Below are 18,446 nucleotides of genomic sequence, written 5' to 3' on the forward strand. Positions count from 1 at the left end.
CACCTGGAGGTCAATCATAGGAAGTTCATGTGGAAGTTTGTGTGCACAGGTGGCTTAACTGTGATCAGAGACTGATAAACTCTGTGCGCACAAGAGATTACCATGTGAGATTACTCAGGGTAAATAATAAAAACAGTCAGAATAGCGCGCCTGGTCATGATGAAACAGCATGTAAGTCCTATTCTAGTGATATACATAATAATATGTGAGGATGAACAAGCCTGGGTATTTTGAGATCTAATTTCTCTCCCAACAATCCAACACAAATTGTACTATTGCTGACTATTGCTGTTGATGTCTTATTGTCATTCTACTACGTGCATCATACAGAATATTGAAGTATGTGCTGGGCCAATGAAAAGTAGCACAGCATCATAGTATTCACAAAATGTAGGAAAAAAAAACGTGGTATCGTCCTCTGGTCTTATTTTTTGCTTTTATTCTGAAGGTTTGACGCCTACTACGGAAGTAGTAGGCGTCAAACTAAAAAGAAAAAAACACAATTATAGTTCTACAGTCCATGGTTAAATTTTATGTTCTTAATAAAATGTATATATATATGGTCATATTTATTACTAATGGCGTGAATTGAAATGTCCCAGGTATTAAATGAATAAATAAATAAATAAAGTAATAAATATGGGTGGGGAGATCACTTCCTGCGCCTGTCAGCTTGTCGGTCAAAGCAGTAGGCCGTTTTCATGTCCCTACGTGGATTAGTTTGCGCACCCTCATCAGTTTATCTGAGGACATTTGTAAGTATCATTTTAAAGTATCCCCACCACCCCAGTGTTTTAAACACTGACAATTTAAAATCAGCACATAGGTGTGTGGTAGTATCGTCCTCTGTTGAGTTTGTACCTTCGACTTGTGTCTCAACTCTTTGCAAACCGTTGCTCTTTCGTGTAACAGTGTTTACAGTGTTGACAGAAGAGGAGGTTAAACAAAAAATAAAGGCTGCAGCACAGCTAACATTCTATCATGGTGCTTTTACTTTGACAACTCCGGTCTGATTGCGTGCAATTCTTCAGTGGCGCAAATTAGCAGGTCAGAGTTCATCAAACTTCGGCTACACCAGAGGTGTCCAAACTGTCCCACAAAGGGCCGTGTGGCTGCGGGTTTTTGTTCCAACCCATCAGCAGCACACCAGACTTGACTCATTCAATCAACTGATCTCAGTCCTAAGACAGGTGATTGACAAATTGTCTGTGAAACCTGCAGCAGTGGCGGTTTTTGGCACGGGCGAACTGGACAGCCGCCCGGGGCGGCACAACCACGCTAAGCGGTTTTCTATTATCTGACATATTACTGTGTGGGGAATAAGCAAATTGGCGCTCCCTGCAGCTGCAGGTGCCCCTGCTTGCTGAGAAGGTGCCGTGCTCAGAAGCTGTGTGAGGAGGGGAAGGAGGACAGTTCACCTCTGGGTCTCTCCCGGATGGAACGGAAAAGGCGGCGGGGGAATCCACTGTATAGTGGAGCTTTTCAAAGGTAATGTTGATCAAGTCGTACCTGAGGTCAACCATGTCTCAGGAACGGCTCACTGGCTTTGCTGTCATCAGTATCAATCACTCAATAGGGAAGCAGATTTCGTATGATGACATTATTGATGATTTTGCATCAAGGAAGGCCAGAAAGGTCAGGTTTTAGTTTTTGTTTGATGTTCTTAGTGCAATAGTGTTATAATTAGATTTCTTTTAGTGTGTTTTCATTTGTGTGATGAAGGATTTGTGCTATTCAGAATATTTATTCTATATTTTATTTGTGTATTATTCTTTTATGGGGGTGTTAGGGTTAGGGGGTGGTCTCGGAGTTTGGACACCTCTGAGCCACACCTAACCATGGGCTGTATGCATGTAACACTGTCATGGATTCATTTCGCTTGCAGGAGTGGAGTCCTTTGATCGCTGACATTGCGTCCATTAACAAGAAAAAACATTTTAGGCTTGTTCCAGATATTACACACTAATTCTAAATTTCATAGTGTATAATGTGTTCACACTGAAAAAGTGGCACATGAAGTATTAATATGAAGTATCACCTTTCTAAATGTGGTCATATTTTCTCACACAATACAGTTCTGAGTGGAGATGGAGGAGCTGGTCATACAGGGTTTATTCTGCTATCAGAGAAAACGCTGTGTGGTCCAGGGAGACTTTATCATATGGATTGGCTGAGTAAATTTGGTTTACAGATTGCTTTTATAGACTGTATACAGTCCATAATACAGTCCCTGATGTGAATATTTCTTCTTACTTAAGTCTTTAAACATTGTGAAGAGACATAAAACTCTGGTTAACAAGTGGAATCTGTTGATTCTTAAAATGGCAGCTGATGTTGATCCATGATAGTCTAAATATCTGTCAGATATAAATAATAATCAAAACTAGTGTCCTGATAACACTTAAGTCATGCTTTGACAGGATGTAAATAATTGTTCATATTGTTTGACTGCAGCTTTTTCTATCTCCTCCACTTTCCGCAGTTCACTTTGAGCGAGCCTACTGACCTGTCAAAAATCCATACTACATACTTCTTATATGTTCTTAGCATATACTTTGTTGTGGATGGGGGGTGAAACAGCTACAGAAAGATTGTGGGGAAAACAGAAGTTATCAGACATTTTGCTTTCTTTTTGTACATGGATGTATTCTGGATATTTCTGTAGTTAACTTGCATTTCAAATTTACAGTTTAATGGGTGTCTGACATTGCACAAATTGTGGAATTTCCTGTTAGTACAAAGTGTTGTAATCTGCCTTCACATCCTGTGGGAGTGGATGGTGTCGATGGGAGAGATTCCCATGTTAACGATATGTGTGCGTTCATGTCATCAAGACGGTTGCAGAATTAGTTGTGTGAGGATTACAGTACTGTGCGTTAACAATATAGGTCCATATCTATTAAATTAGGCTTTAATGGCAGTTAAGCAGTGGTCTTGACTTGGCTGATGTGAGGGATCCATATTTATTTTATTATTTGTATAGATTTGGAACATAGCTTTAGACTGTTCAAGTGACCTCTTGTGTGAGGTCTTGTGAAAATGAAAGATCATCGCTAACCACGATTAAATTGTTGATCCAAAGTTCCTTTGAAGCATTCCAAAGTTTACTTTCACTTTCACTAAAGTTATAAATGCAGCTCAGTAATACTGAAATCACCGCTACAGTGTGTGTGTGTGTAGTGCCTTTCTAAAATACACCCAGTTTGCCCCAGTTTAGATAATAATAAGCTAAATGTAGTCGGCCAGTGTGTGTTGTCAACAGAAGGTGCTATGGAGACAGTTACCCTGCCAATGTGGTGAGTGCAATGATGGGAGGAGAAGGAAATGAAGTCAGGGCCACAAAACAAGTAGACCAATGTTTGAGAATGAAGGGGAAGAAAGAAGATGGTGAAATGAAAAGTTCTTGTCCTCTAACATTGGCACAGGTTAGTTCCTAGTACCTGAGTGGTGCTAAGTGTTATTCTGCCTCTTTTTTTCTTTGTCTTAAGGTTGTGTGTGTTTGGCATACAGAGTTACAAACCAAACTGGTCTTTACGATCTGCAGCTAGGCTTGTATTTTATGGTAATGTATTTGTAATTGCGGCACACAAGATTCAAAATCTTAACCTCATTTTTGAGTAGACAAGCAGAAATAAGCGTTGAGCAGTGTTCAGTGCTACAAAGATGTGCAGGTTTTGTTACCCAAAGAGACTGGCAGTCAAATATATCTGTATGTCTTTTCTTGTATACTTTCCTTTGAATACTCTTAGCAGCCTTGAATTATTTGGTCTGTGTCTCATGTTTCTGTTGGTAAGACATGATTGAACAGACATCACATGTCATGATCCCCAGGACACAGCTCAGTACTTTTCCAAATACCCACTCAGAAAATGAGGACCAGCCTGTAAAAGTTACTGCAGTCAGAAGATAGCCCCCTAACCTGGCTTGAATAGCTCAAAAACCAAACCTCAAGCTAAGTAAGTTCTGCAGAGAGCAAAGCAACAAAAGCAGAGATGTCATAGAGAAAAATGTGTACCAAATGAAAAATCAGTATGTGATTTTGTGCAGCAGATGGGTATGTCCACAGGAGCAAGAAACAGCATGTCCAATTGTTATGACTAGATTTGGATATTGCTGACATAATCCCTACCAAAATACAAAACTATAGCTCTAGCAGGGGTGGCATACGTTGTAAAGGTTTGAATTTTTTCTTAATGCACGGAATTTGGTAAAGCGGTCTAGCTAGTGAAAATGGTGTTTCAGCTATTTTACATTTTTAATTTGTTCATTGAAATATGTATTCATATGGGGGAAAAAAAGCATTGCGTAATTGTATTTATTTTAAAATGATCTGCCACCCCTCTCCCTGATTAGCGGAATATACATGTAGCAAATCGCGGCAACAGCTTAAGTGCCAATCAGTTGTGAGCAGGAAACGTATGAGTAAGTGTGGTGGAAATATGAAAGTAATTAAAAGTAAGAAAAGTGAGCAAATCAAATCCTGCTTAGGGCCCTCATTAAGCTAAGGACAGCCACGCATGCTTTGAAACTCATCTACATAAGACAGAGATGAAACTGGCTGTTAGGCAGTGCCTGATAACATTTGTCGATTATGGACTGCGGAGGGCCATCTGTAGCAGAACAGCAGATGCAGCTTCATATTAGCTTCATAGGCCTCATTACTGCAGCGCTGCTTGTTTTGCGAAGTTTCTTTGAAATTTCACAACAAATAACTACTATTAGACAGTCAATATGAATTTCAAAATGCTGTGCTGAGATGCACACTAGGTGAAAGTAAGCACTATTATAAAAGACTTGTTCTTTTGTAATTGATCTATTAATGGCAAAGACTTAAATCACATCCCTCAGTAGAAGCTCATTAATCTATGCCGTGTATGTGCTCCTAGTTGGATAGGTTGTATCCCTGCATTGGGAGAAAGGGTGCCTTGGTCAAGTCCAGTCTTTATTAAGATTAATGAACAGCTTGACATTTTTAGTCCTGTCTGAATCGATAATTTTAATACTCATGAGGGCCAATGGGGATCTAAGCTTGCGGAACACACACCGTGGCCACAGGGCGCATGTTAAATGTCCAAGTGGTAATCAATGCAAAGAAATTAGCTATTGATCTCTTATAGTTTTGTAATAGGTTATCTATTGGTTTGCTCTTTCGGAAAATTCCAATATCAGTCGGATGGAATTGTGCTGGTAATATTGCTGTGGGCTGTGTGTGCGTGTCTATGTGTGCACATACACCCAGCTTCCACGTTTGTGTTTGCATGTGTGTGTGCGCACAGGGTCACGTTCTAATTAGCACTGAGGGCAGATTGTAAATAAACATGTTGAGGAGAATATTGGTGATCTGCATCAGGTCCACAGTTCATTACATATATGCCTGGGAACTTCAGATTGGTTTTATACAAGCTTAGTGTTGGCTAGAAGACCAGTATTCATAAGCAGCTATTTTAATTAATTAAAACATTTCCACTATTTTTCATTATACTGTATGTGGGGCCACATCTTTCATATACAAATAGTGATGGATTATGACCCCCATATCATTTGAACTATCTAAAAATGTATTTCATATGTTTATTGGTGTGTGAAGTGTAAATGTAGGTGATGACAAACTGCTGCCATATCAATACTCATTCAGGTCAATAACTCTAGTTCCTAACCTGAGAAAAAAACTGAAGTGACACATAAAGACAGTTCTTCTTTATGAATTAAAATAAAGTTAACATTGGGAAAAGTGCCAGGCAAACTTTTTTTCTTGCCTTTCTTTGTGTTCCTAGGACATACAGTGTGAGTCGGATATGGATCTGCTCTGCTGGGGTAGTGGGGAGCTTGGCCAGACTGGACGTGGCAGGCCAGGGGATGTCGGTCCAGAGGAGGCTCATCTGAGAGAGTTCACATCGGCAAGGCTCGGCACAGTGAAGCTGCTTGCATGTGGATCCAGTCACTCCATAGTGGTTACAGGTACAGTTCCCTGTCCACTTGTATATGGTTGTTTGTTGGCTTTTATTTCACATTGTGGCTGTTTAAATTCACTATTCTGGGTTGAGTTAATGTGTTATTTTTAATTTGGGCATTAAGCACGATCTTGTCTGTGTGGTTTGATGTAGGTTTTATGAGAGAAATGCATCTATTCTGTCAGAACTCCATTCATTTTTTTGCCGCTTACATTGATTTGTATTTACCATCATTATTGACCGTGATTAAGTCTGTAGTGCTTCTCCAGACATAGAGTTGTGTTGTATTGTACTAGCTGGTCTTGCAGTATTTGGAACTCACTGGGACAAGCTACAAAAACCAGTCTGCTAATAATGAAAGCTGTGGTTACCAGAGGAGAATGTTTACAGAACAATTAGCTCAGGGAGACATTTGATCTAAGGGTGTGTGAACAACCAAGCCCATAGAATCCATTGAGAACCACCATGCACACTGTCTGACATTTGATGGACATACTCATTCAAACTACCTTGCGGTACCACAAGTGTACGTATAGAGTATATATACAGGACCCAGAAAACAGATCAGATGGCACAGTAATGGGATATTCTGTATAGGTTTCAAACACTCATAATGTCATACAAGCAGGCTTTACACATGACATGAAGTGTCTTCCTCCCTGCCCATGAGGTAATATTGGCCTACTTATTTGCCAGTTTGATAGAAACCCCGATGACAGGAAGAGAGGAGTATCCTTTTGTACATTAGCTGGCAGTAGTCATAAAACAGTAGCCTGGATAAGTCTTATAGATCACCGCCAACACAGGGATCCTATACCTCCACCGTCATTATGGGGGGAAAAAAGGTGACATTTTTGATTGATTAAAATGGTTCCGGCTAGCTTAGGCTAAATCATGTTAAGTGATGTGACACTGCAGTTTCACATATCATATTTCTGTCGAGACAATGATGGTGGAAGGCATTGTCAAGGCATGATATCTGACAACAGCAGACATCTGGAGGGACCGGAGGAGATTTATGGAAGGTTTTAGTGGTCTGAGGGAGATGAGAGAGAGTAAAAAGTGGTCCTTTTTTGTGCATTGTCACTTCCCGAGTGACTGTAAATTTTACTCCAGTGCTGTTGGGAATTGGAGACATTTACACATCCTGACAAATTGCCTGCTGTAAAAGTATTTACTGGTCTTGTCCTCCCTTTCTTGGCCAGCCTGCAAACACATACCCCCCTCGCAGACACAGAAATATTTACCCACAGCAAATTTATGGGACACACGTTTACGTGGCATACCTGAGCTCTAGCCCAAGATATGTCATAATTGTGTCATGTTGAGAGTACTGGTCCGCTGTTAACGTTTTAATAGAGGAGGTCCTGAGTAGGTCATAATGGTTTTATATCTGCCACATTGTCTCCAATCACTGGCTATTTGGCCCAGTCCGCTCAAGGAAAGGCTTGTTTATGGAAAAATAACTTGCAACAGAAATCCATGGCATGCACAGAAGGGTGAAGAACAACTGTACTTACGTAATCCAAATCTTCACACACACACACACACACACACACACACACACACACACACACACACACACACACACACACACACACACACACACACACACAGACACACAGACACACAGACACACAGACACACAGTCACACAGTCAGCATCCACAGACTAGGATAAACCATTAACTTGTCACCCCAGTGATTATCACAAACCAACATTCAATTAGCCGTAATTGAGACTGGTCTTAGGGCTTGTTGTCGTGGCAAACTTGTGCACTGTGTGCAAGTACTATGTTGTTTGTGAGTTTTGTGATTGTGTTCCGATTGCAAGTGTGATAGTGAATAACTGGTGTCTTTCCACACATTTTGAAATTATGAAAATTTGGCTCTTATGGAACTTATTTTGATATATAAAATTGAAATTATTTATTGATTCTAGTTGATTATGGACTGTAAATTGTTATTTCGTTAGTAGTACATGGATCAGGTAGACGTAAAGTGATTACCTTTGAGTAAACTTAGTCTCCTCTGTTGACTTTTTAGTCTCTGTTCAAATATTGTTGCACCTTTTTAGAAGATCACTATAAATTGCTGCCACTGGGTGGCACTGTGAGACTGCCAATAAGAAAGTGCAGCAGAGGAGAGAGGAAGGGGGTAGGTGGGAGAAGGGAGGCCCACACTTACCTCACACTCAGACAGAGCTATAATTTACTAATAGTGCGGGAGCCGCCGTTGCTGTTATCTTTTAATAGATTTGTACGGGGGAAAGCAGGTGCCTGTTGTTAATGTGTCCAATTGCCCAAGTTGCCTACAGAATTTAGGGCATCCATCACTGTCGTCGGCGGTGACACCCTGTCGTTCTACTTCACGCGGTGGGCCGGCCGGGCTGGGCTGGTAACAGATGAGGCTTCTCTCTCCTCCAGACGCCCACAGTCACACAGAGTCGACCGCCATACGTGCTTGCACATGCATACACACACAAATACACACACAGCTATACCACATTCTTAGAGGGCAAACTAAACTCATACCCACTGCAACATGAAATACACATATTTATAACATATACATCAAATAAATTTGATAAAAGGAAGAAAAAACTGGCATTATTTCCTCTAAAAATTTATATCCAAACTTTAAGTGCAATAAGTACTATTTTGAGAGAGGGGAAAAATGCCATTAAAAATTAATCTCAGTAAACTTTGCCCCCATTGCTTTGAGTTCTTGACCTTCCAGCTGCACCCTTGAGCTTAGTCAGGGGCACCACGTTGCTTGCAGGTTTGCCCTCCGCCCTGGAAAACACCCCGTGCAGCTGTGTTTCTTTAGACCCGGGCTGAGAGTTGGAGGGTATACAGAGGTGCTTGCTAATACCTTGTTACGGCTGTTTCAGTTGCCGGGTCTCGGAGAGGTCAGTGTCAGTACCGCTTTCGTTCAAGGCCCTTGATCTGCTGGATGTTGGAGTAAGCCAAGGACTCATGTGCTGGCCGTTTGTGACCTACCCTGAATTTTCTACAGGAGGCTTTGCTCATGTGAGTCTTGTGGACTGTGCTAGAAGTCAGATGTCTGTGGTCAGAACTGGTTACTTTGATTTTGGTCTTGTTGTAAGCAAAGACTAAATAATCATTTATACATAGCAATTTCTTAAAAGTTTTAAGGAAAAGGGACACTTGTGACAGGAGATGTTTGACAGAAAGTCAGCATACTATCCCAAAAAAAAAGACAGATGAATGACTTTGCTGAGGGGTTGCGTTTTCTCTTTTTTCTTTATTCCCTGTTTTTTTCTTCACCTCTCTTCCCATGTGAGTTATGAACCTTGGTTAGGCCTCGGTGTCAGGTGTTAAACAGCATATGAGGGCTATGACCCAGCTTCCTAACCCTCTCTTCCTCTCTGACATCTCTCTTAACACAAAACAGAGCCCTTACTCTCACCGTAATTGTAACCATCATGTTAGTTTTGCTCTGTTTTTCCAGTGCGTCCTCCTGCGTGCTGTTGATCAGCATTGCACCGTTTATGAGTTAAACATTCTTCAGACGTTCCCCTCGCTCCTCAGCTGTGAGCACAGAGTTTCTTCCTCAATCTAAAACATCTTAAACAAAAAAAATTGCAATGCAATGACATCATGCACCTGTTAGTAATAAAGAACAAAGCCTGGAATTTTTAAAGAGCATAACATTATACCACTTGTCAGTAAAAGGAAGTATTGATACATCCACTATTCTTTGACTCATCATAAAAATCTCTCTGCAAACACAGAGAGACACATACCTCTGTCTGTTCAGTTTAATGATGTCCATTAAAATAGATTACATCAGACATAGTTTGCTCTGAATTACTTGGTCCTGAAATCCAATACCTTTTATTTAGAAAAGAAAATAAAAAACCTCTAAAGTATACAAGAATGGACAATTGACCTGCCATCTATCTGATCCTTACTGGCATTCGGAGCACAGTTACATCTCTAAAGAATCAAAGGGGAAAAAAAAAAGTGAGTAAGAGAGATATGGGCTGAAAGAGACGGGATGAAGCCACAGACAGACCATCACAATGGCAGGAAAAAAAAAAGGTGCACACATGACCCTCCTCTTTGCCAGCCATGGCCGTGTTCTGCCTTGAGGATAGGGTTCATGCAGACTCGAGTGGCTACTTTCTGTAAAAGTATAATTCACTTCGACTGTCAGGAAACTGTGTTGTTAATATGGAGGGCTATTTTCTCATTTTCTCTTTCTTCCTGTCTTTCTTTCAAGCCATCTATGCCTGTAGGCAAATACACCTTTACCTATGTATTTTATTGTCTTGTTTAATGTTTGTCAAAGAGTGCAATACTCACAATAATTCTAGGAAAGTATTGGCCATCGCCCTGCATGACAACTCCAATATGTCTGCTTTGTACCCTGCACTGAGGGGAGCTTTGGTAATAATTTGCCGTTTAGCTGTGTTGATGTTTTTCTACGATTTCCCAGTTGGGAAAGGTGAATGAGCGGAAAAAAAAGGGGGGGGAAAGGGAAAAATAACCCCTGTCCTTGCTTCTCACCCACTCTCTCTCTCTCCCACTCACCGTTCTTTCTCTCTTTCTTTCTGTCTTGCGCTCCCCCTTGATCTCTGCTAATTTGGTTGAGCAGGTTGAGCGTTTAGTTTTGCACTCAGTTGCTTTTTAAGGTTAATCGTAGGACAGAAGTGTTTATGTTGCTGTAATATGGGCTTAACACTCTCTCAGCGAAGCATGGAGCACTTGAAATATGTAGTTCACCATTCCCGGTGCCCCCACCTCTCTTTCTCTTCCTACTCTGCCTACACCCCTCCCACGAAAAAATAAAAAAAGACAAACCTTATGCAGAACAAAAGATAGGGGAAAGTCTTGCCAATTAGCAGCTAATGAGACAAGCTTGTGAGGATATCCAAATCCTCAACATGCTAACGTTTAGGCCCTCTCCCCCTCACCCCCACCCCCGAGTCCTTCAACCTGTGCCTCCCCCATCTGCCCTTGCACCCAGCCTCTTGTAAGGCGGCGAGGGCACCTCTGAGGCCCTCTGTGTGATTATTCACACATGGCCATGGCCCTGGTGCTTAGAGCGGCAAATAAGAGAGGAAGAAAGAAATGCCTTACGTATGGCTAATGTAAAAATGCTCAACTGACACATGGCTAAGGCTCTTTTATTTTTAATTTGATTTTTCTTTTACCTCTCTTCCACCCCCACACACTAACTCTACCCCATCTTCTATAGATAGTTAGATAGATAGAGCCAGTGAAGCTCTCTGTCCCGTGCCATCCGTTCTCAATTTTCCTTAATATAGTAAAGCCAGGAATTGGGTGGGTAGGTTGTGGTTGGGAGGCTGGTAAGGGAAACACATTTGATAAGTGAAAAATAATATGCCAGGAGAAAAAACAGTCATCCCAGTTGCCTTTGACATGCCTTTTATCAGAGATGTCTGTGTTGGAAGTGAAAATAAAATCTGCTTTTGTAATAGAGATCTTTGGACAGCCTTGAATGATTCGCCACTACTCTTTTCCGGCCTCATTTTCTTCAGGGCGAGTATGGGGGAGTGTGTCTGGAATCTCAGTGGGGAAAATCAAATGTGAGTTGGCCTGGAAGTGTTGCAGTAAACAGTGAGAAAAAGCAAACACAGGCCAGATCAGGGAATATCATGCAGAGTAATGTTTGGACTAAAAAGAAGAAATGTGTAATGGAACAGCACAAGTTCCACTCTCCAAAGGGACTTCTAATTGATTCTGTGCTTCATTACTAGTTTTCTCAGGGAGAAAAATGGACATCTCACTTTATTATGAAAACAGAGCAATAGACATTTAAATGGATGCCATGGTGATTATCGTGATACAGTTCTCACAGCGTTTGGCAGCAGATAATTTCTTTATTGCTTTAGCTTTTTCTTGAATTGTATTGTTTTCCACGAAGGTAGCAGGGAGTAGCAGTTTGAATACAAACTTAACCCTGACTGAAACAATTAAATAAAAGCAGAGAATTGAAAGAGAGAGGTTTGGGAGCACAAAATAATCCAGGGCTCCACTTGATATGTTATTTGTCGGGGGCAGTACATTTGTGCATGTTAACTAACTGTGCCACTGCACTTGGCCTGCTCGTAATAGGGTTCCAGCGCAAACATTTTCTCTCAGGGATTTCTATTATTAATTCTGTCTGAACACATCCATAAATGAATAATGAAATAAATAATGAAAACGTTATTACTTTTGGCAGCTGGGTCATTTCTCGTTTCCTGCTTTTTCCTCCGCTTGTTTCCTACTAATTAACTTTCCAAGGAGTTGTCCTCTTTTTCACAAAATGAATTTCTTCAGTATGGTAGGCCGTTGGAAGTGTGGGTACACAGTGTGGTGAAAAGACAACAACCAGAACAATGCACAAGTCCTACACTGGACACTTAAAGGACATAAATGAAATGTCATTTTCTTTTTCTGCACGCGGCTGCCATACAATTATTTATTTGTTCTGTCACAACAGGTGGATATAAATACATCCAATATAGCCTCGGTAAAGTTGTGACTGCTCTTTTAATAAACAGATTTAAGTATGAAAAATTTTAAGCTGGAGCCCTTAGAAAAATAATGTGCGCCCAACATTCACATTACTGACCACTGAACCCCAGGACAGCATGCTTGGGGGGGTTCTTCTTACAGTTAAGTATGAAGCAGGAAGCGCTTCTAGCGATATCTTATTTGGCAAATCACAGTTCCTCCGTCCGTCCGTTCCCAGCTCCACCACCACTCATCTCCCTCCTTTCAGATGCCTGCCCTATGCCCCGCACCATGCTGTTAAAGGCTTGTGTGCCGGGACAGAGGCTTGGTGATAAGTAGCCCTCATTTAATATGGATCTTAAAGAGGGCAGTAAAGCTAAAGCCTTAGTAGAAGTCCCCCCATCCCTCTGGCATTACTATATAGATGACCCTTCCCTCTCTCTCTCTCCTCATTAGAGTCATTGCAAACTCTTTCAAACTGCTCCTTCCTTCTCTCTGCGTTTTACTGTTAATTAGTTTGCTTTGTAAGGTTAGATGTGCGGACGGAGCAACTTTGGGAGTGTTTGGCTGCCATCTGTGTGCATACGGCTCTAACTATGTACAGATGGTGTGTGCTTACAGACAGGTTGCGTCTTGTGGGGGTGAAAAAAAAAGCAAGAGACGGTTTTGGTTATTTTAACAAGATTTATGGCCATTCTCACAGGTAACTGTTTGAGCTGTAATGATTGTTAGTTAGCTTCCAAAAAAAGGATAATTTAAGGCAAAAGTAAGTAAGAGAAGAGAATGTATTTATTCCTTTCCACATCCTTTGTGATGAATCCTTTGGAAAATTTGTGAATTCCTTGAAAAGTTGCTTTGTTTTTTTTTGTTTTTTTTTTAAACTGTGAAACATACTGAAGCAATTGTGTTGCGGCTACTCCAGAAAAGCGCTCATAATTTGGCCAAGTTAAAATACCATTAGCCACTCAGTGAACCAGTGAACCAGGTAAGTAGAGAAAAAGGCAGAGATTGACAAATAATTGCTTGACAAGGTTACAAAATTAGCAAACATAATCAAATAAGGGGCCGACTGAATTATTTATGGTTTTGGTTGCCAGCAACAGAAAATGTCATTTGTAAGTCCCCAAATAAAGTTTAAATTTTACATTCAGTACAAATAACATACAAGACAAAAAAAAAAAAAAAAAACATTAGATGTTTATTATTTTAGAGTTATTTAACTGGTGCCAACTTGTATTAAAACATGGCTTTAATATACTAGTGGGGTTTTTTTTTTTTTTTTTTTTAAACTTCTTGGCCTGACTGCAAGGTGCCTCTTGCTGGTGGGAAACCTGCCCTTGTCAGTCGCAGTTCAGTGGCTAATGCTTTCTACTGGGCATTGTGAATGACCCTCCCACAATTAAAAAAGGGTTAGCAAAATTATTGTTGGCCTCCTGCCACATATTTTATGTGACTTAGCAGTGGTCAGAGACGGATTGTGTGCCCACAGCCCCCAAAACGTGACTTTTTCTATCAGCCCAGCTCTCCGAAATTGCCTAGTGTAATTAGCAAATTGAAGGAAACTTAGGCAGAAGGAAGTCAGTCTTGCTGTAAATGAGGAAACAGAACACAGACAAGGTTTAACTCAAATACAGTGAACACTCTTATTGTTCATAAAGTTGAACCTTTTCCATGCAGCTTTTTTTCAGTGATACTGTAGAAGAGCTACATCATATGTGTATATACATGATTTTTATTAACTGTATTAGTTAAAACGTGACTTGTTGTTTTGTAGTATTTCTGGTTTAAAAATAAGTTTTCACAGTTTTGTAAGTAAACTAAAAAGACCATTTTCATTAGGATAATCAAGCCTGTACATCTCAAGCATGTATACTGACCTACAAAAGTACTGGCTTGATTAGCTCGCTCTTAGATATTCAAAGTGAGTTAGAGATGAAAGTGAGAAGAGAACATGTAGCTAGACCTGGGGAAAAAAAGATGAGCATTTTCACAGTAGCGTCACAGTTTTGTCAAACACCATCGAATAAAGGTTTATTAACGATTATAATTTGCTGTGCTGACACCTTTTTTCATGATGAAATGGAGTGTTGAGGCCGGGCTGAGAGGTATTACAGTGCGGTGTCAGCGCTTATGGAGTCAGTTAGAAGAGAATCTGTCATTTCATTAGATTTGCAGCAGCGTTATTCATTATCATGTACTGACGCATGTAACTCTGTGAGACAGGTCACAAATAACATATATAGACATTTATGCTACTCACTGCTTTCCAAGCACAATTGTTCAAAATCCTGGAAAATTAGAAAGGTATGATATTGAATATTGCAAGATGCAGCCCATCTTGATAGATTGTTCTTCTTTTTTCCCCCCTTTTTTTTTTATGCTCACCTTGATTGAAGCCGTAAACACAAACCTTTTGTCCAGATGTGTCATAACACTGTTTACTAATGACTACAAATGAATACAGCAATTTAAAATGTATAAAAACCCATTTGCTACAGCTAAACAAAATTGTTCAATGAAAACCCCCCTTTCTTTTGTCTTTTTTTTTTTTTTTTTTTTTTAAACCTCAAACCCTCCGCATGAGTGAAGAGGATCCTCTACAAATGTTTTTGAAAGCAGCCAAAAATACTAGGGGAAAAAAGGATTGCTTTGTTCATTTCTTTTCCCTCCTCTTTCTCTCTTTCCCACTCTCCCCAAGGTTCTATTAGGAAATAGATCCCAGGTGTTCGATAAGCCTGTAGTGGACATGACAGCAGTGCAATCAAGTGTATAAATTTAATTGCAGGCTCATTTTGTGCCGTTTATTAGCCGTTTAGGGGCACATCGCTCCACTTGAACCCTGTTATTGCCAGACAGAACAGCTGTTTGGTTCCTTTTTAACTGTTTGTCTCATTGCACAAGTACATACTTAAATGCCAAATGCCGCTTATGAGAAGTAGAAATTACATCTCGAAATGCATATAAATATATATATTTTATCATACATTTTAAAAATATAGCGTTCAGTTTAATTAGGCAACAGAAAAAAGCAATGGCCCGCAGTATTTAATTAGATGAATTTTGCTTTCATGGGCAAACTAAAATCCATATTCTAAAACAACAATGTGTTGTGTACGCTAATTTTTCTAAATGATCTAAATACATGAAATTTAGGCATAATCTAAAAATACATCATGCACTGTTTCCAGTTTAAAAAGTTGGACGACATCATACTTTCCATAAACACACAGCTGACTACACACAAACAAACGCACAATCACAAAAGGTCTAGAGTGAGTCCTTTTGTGCAGCCCTTGTGGCTTTTGCTGAACTGGGTTAGTCCGTCCTCCATCTTTGCTGCCGGACGGTGCCACACACCGAGAGGCCTGCAGATGTACTAGCTTCGGTTGAAACCTACTTCTGGTGCGACACCCCATTAATAAAAAGCCTAGAGAAAGCTGTGTTAATTGTTACCATGCACTCGGCCCGGTATTCCTATAAATCACCTGACTAATTGCAACAAATTGTGGGCTGACATTAAGCTATGATTTCGAACCGGCAAATATTCATCAACATTGCAACTAGCCCCATAAAACACATAGCCGGCTGTTTCCCAGGCCAAACATATATTTACCATCTAACTCCCCCATTATTTATGGATCTTTCTTGTCCTCAGCATTTAAGTGCTGCATGGTGAGTGAATGAGACGCCATCTTCTATATTTATTATATCCTTGGATAAAGCCCAAATAGTGGCAGTCTCATGACCAGGCATGGACCTTGTTTTCCATGTTACCCTTGGAGCCTGGTGTGTTGTGCTCACTGCCCCTATATTGATTACTGTGTTGCCTGTCACAACAGAATTACCTTGAAGCGTTTCTGTAAATGCAAGCCTGCTTAGAGTTAGACTGCAGAGAATGGAGCAATAAAAATGTGCTTCATCAGTGTATATCTGGCAGTTTCACAGTCCTTAGACATAATTAGCCTGAAATTAGCTGCCTAAAGTGAACAAAGTCTATATTGTTTCTGCTTGGTATCACTGTGTTTTTCAGTATTATTTACCAAATGCTCATTACTGCAGTGGGTACTTGGAAAGTGCTTGATTTGTCGCCAGGCAGTCATATGTTGGAGCATTTAACCTCCCATGCAATGTTTATTTCATGCAGACAAAAGGCTAGTTAAATCTTTCTCTCTACGGTCCGACAGGCACCATAACTGTCACTGCAGATGATGTATTTCACAGCCCAATGCATTACTACCACTAATGTTTCACTATCCTGCCAATTCACACTGGTACTGTTCAAAACACCTACAGTATGTGTCAAAACAGTACTTAATAGGCTGTCCCCCAGGTGTGCATCAGCAGCTAAAGATGTTGGAGCCAAAGGTCAGGATCTGATTTGTTATGTGGGAGTTCACAGGGAATTTTGATGTGCACTGATCAATTCCACACCCCAACATGCACATAAATCAATTCCGTGTCTGGAAAGAGGGTGTACATGGGCGCACATGGTGCACGAGTGTGTGGATGAGCGGACATGTGCACACATACGCACAAATGGACTCATGCAGACTATAGTGCAATTAATCATAAATCTCTTTCAGCATTATGCGAGCATGTTTTTATCCCCTCCTCTTCCCTTCTTTTCCCCTTCGTCTATCCCTCTGTTTTAAATTGCAGAGATCCCAGCAAGCCTGATAGACCACAATAGCTGGCACTACCATGGGGGGTGGGGGTGATAGGCTGAGGAAGGAGAAGAAGAAGAAGAGAGCAAAAAAATCCTTCCTTTTGACACTGTTAAACATTGACAGGCTTATTACCGTGTTCTCTGATTCAGCTGGATGTGTTCAAGGATCTTCTCAGCGGTGAAAAAGGTCAGCTGCTCTTAGTTGTGCTCAGCTAGAATACTAATACTGTCCTTATTCAAATGATCTGCTCCAGCGCTTATTAAATTGATGGCCCAGGCGCTCTAATTTAATAGTGTTGCAGTCCAGGAGAGGGACACAGCTGCAGTCACCGGTGAATTAGGTGCTTCTGAGGCAAAGTTCAAGCAGGAGCCCCCTTTGCTTTTGGGATGCATTTTTCCCAGCAAATTAGCAGTCAGTGGCAGTGCACAATTAATTAGCGCAAACCAGGAAAAGCTTGTCATTTAATAAGGTGGTTTTTTTCCACTCACACCTCTCCCACACACAGAAATATCTCTCCCTATCTTAACATACCTCATTCGCCCCGTAATCCCTCCCTCCCTCTTTTGTCTTTCTCTCTCTCTTTCTCTCCCTCTTTCTCTGTCGTCTCCTCCCTCCCCTTTTTCTCTCTACTTTACATAAACAGAGGGAATTGATCCATTAAGTGGTGTGTTATTAATATCATTTAATGTATGTCTGGTTAAATGAAAGCTGTGGGTTGGATATTTTCTGTGGCGTCAGAGTTTGAGAGCTCCGTCTGGGTTGGCTAGAGAGAGTAAAGATGGGCCACTTGCTGATGATTTCCTCCAATCAATACCTGCGATTGGACGATAGATTTAACGGAGGCGGATAGGCAGACTGAAACACAACGCACCTTCAGCTGCCCGTGTGTGTGTGTGTGCATGCATGTGGGAGCTTTTGGGTACATGTGTCTGTTTGCAAGTGCAACGATGCACTGTTGATTCTGTTTGTGTACATACAAAACCTATAAAGTGGCACTTTTTCAGTGTTTAATTGGACTTGACTTTAAGAGGCAATAAATTGTACGATATGTGTTGTAGAATCAAGTGGTTTGCAAACTCAGCCAAACAATTACATAAACTGCACATCATATTACCCTTTACCAAAGTTGCAGTTGATTAGTGCTGAGTTTTGCCGGGGTAGCAACTTTATTTTTTTTTTCTCAGTAAAACTTTGACCTTCAGAGTAGAATGTACTTTTCACTTTTAATTCTTACCTTTAGATTCATTTTATCTCATCTCTGCTCTGTCTATCATAACACATTGTGGCTGCATTTTTGTCTTTTACTATGAGAGGTATAGAATAAGTGTGAGGCTACAC

At 40.6% G+C, this 18,446-nt stretch overlaps 1 protein-coding gene across 1 annotated transcript in view; it reads left to right on the top strand.

Moving 5' to 3' along the window:
- The first annotated feature begins 1,430 nt into the window (after window positions 1-1,430).
- LOC121184392 (ultraviolet-B receptor UVR8-like) overlaps window positions 1,431-18,446 on the top strand; it is a 113,579-nt gene continuing 96,563 nt past the window's right edge. The window contains exons 1-2 of the mRNA XM_041042027.1: window positions 1,431-1,488; window positions 5,775-5,958. Coding sequence (XP_040897961.1) covers window positions 5,796-5,958 — 163 coding nt within the window. The 5' untranslated portion in view covers window positions 1,431-1,488; window positions 5,775-5,795. The remainder of the gene's footprint in view (window positions 1,489-5,774; window positions 5,959-18,446) is intronic.

This window comes from Toxotes jaculatrix, chromosome 7, assembly GCF_017976425.1.
Source record: "Toxotes jaculatrix isolate fToxJac2 chromosome 7, fToxJac2.pri, whole genome shotgun sequence".
In the NCBI taxonomy this organism is placed as follows: domain Eukaryota; kingdom Metazoa; phylum Chordata; class Actinopteri; family Toxotidae; genus Toxotes; species Toxotes jaculatrix.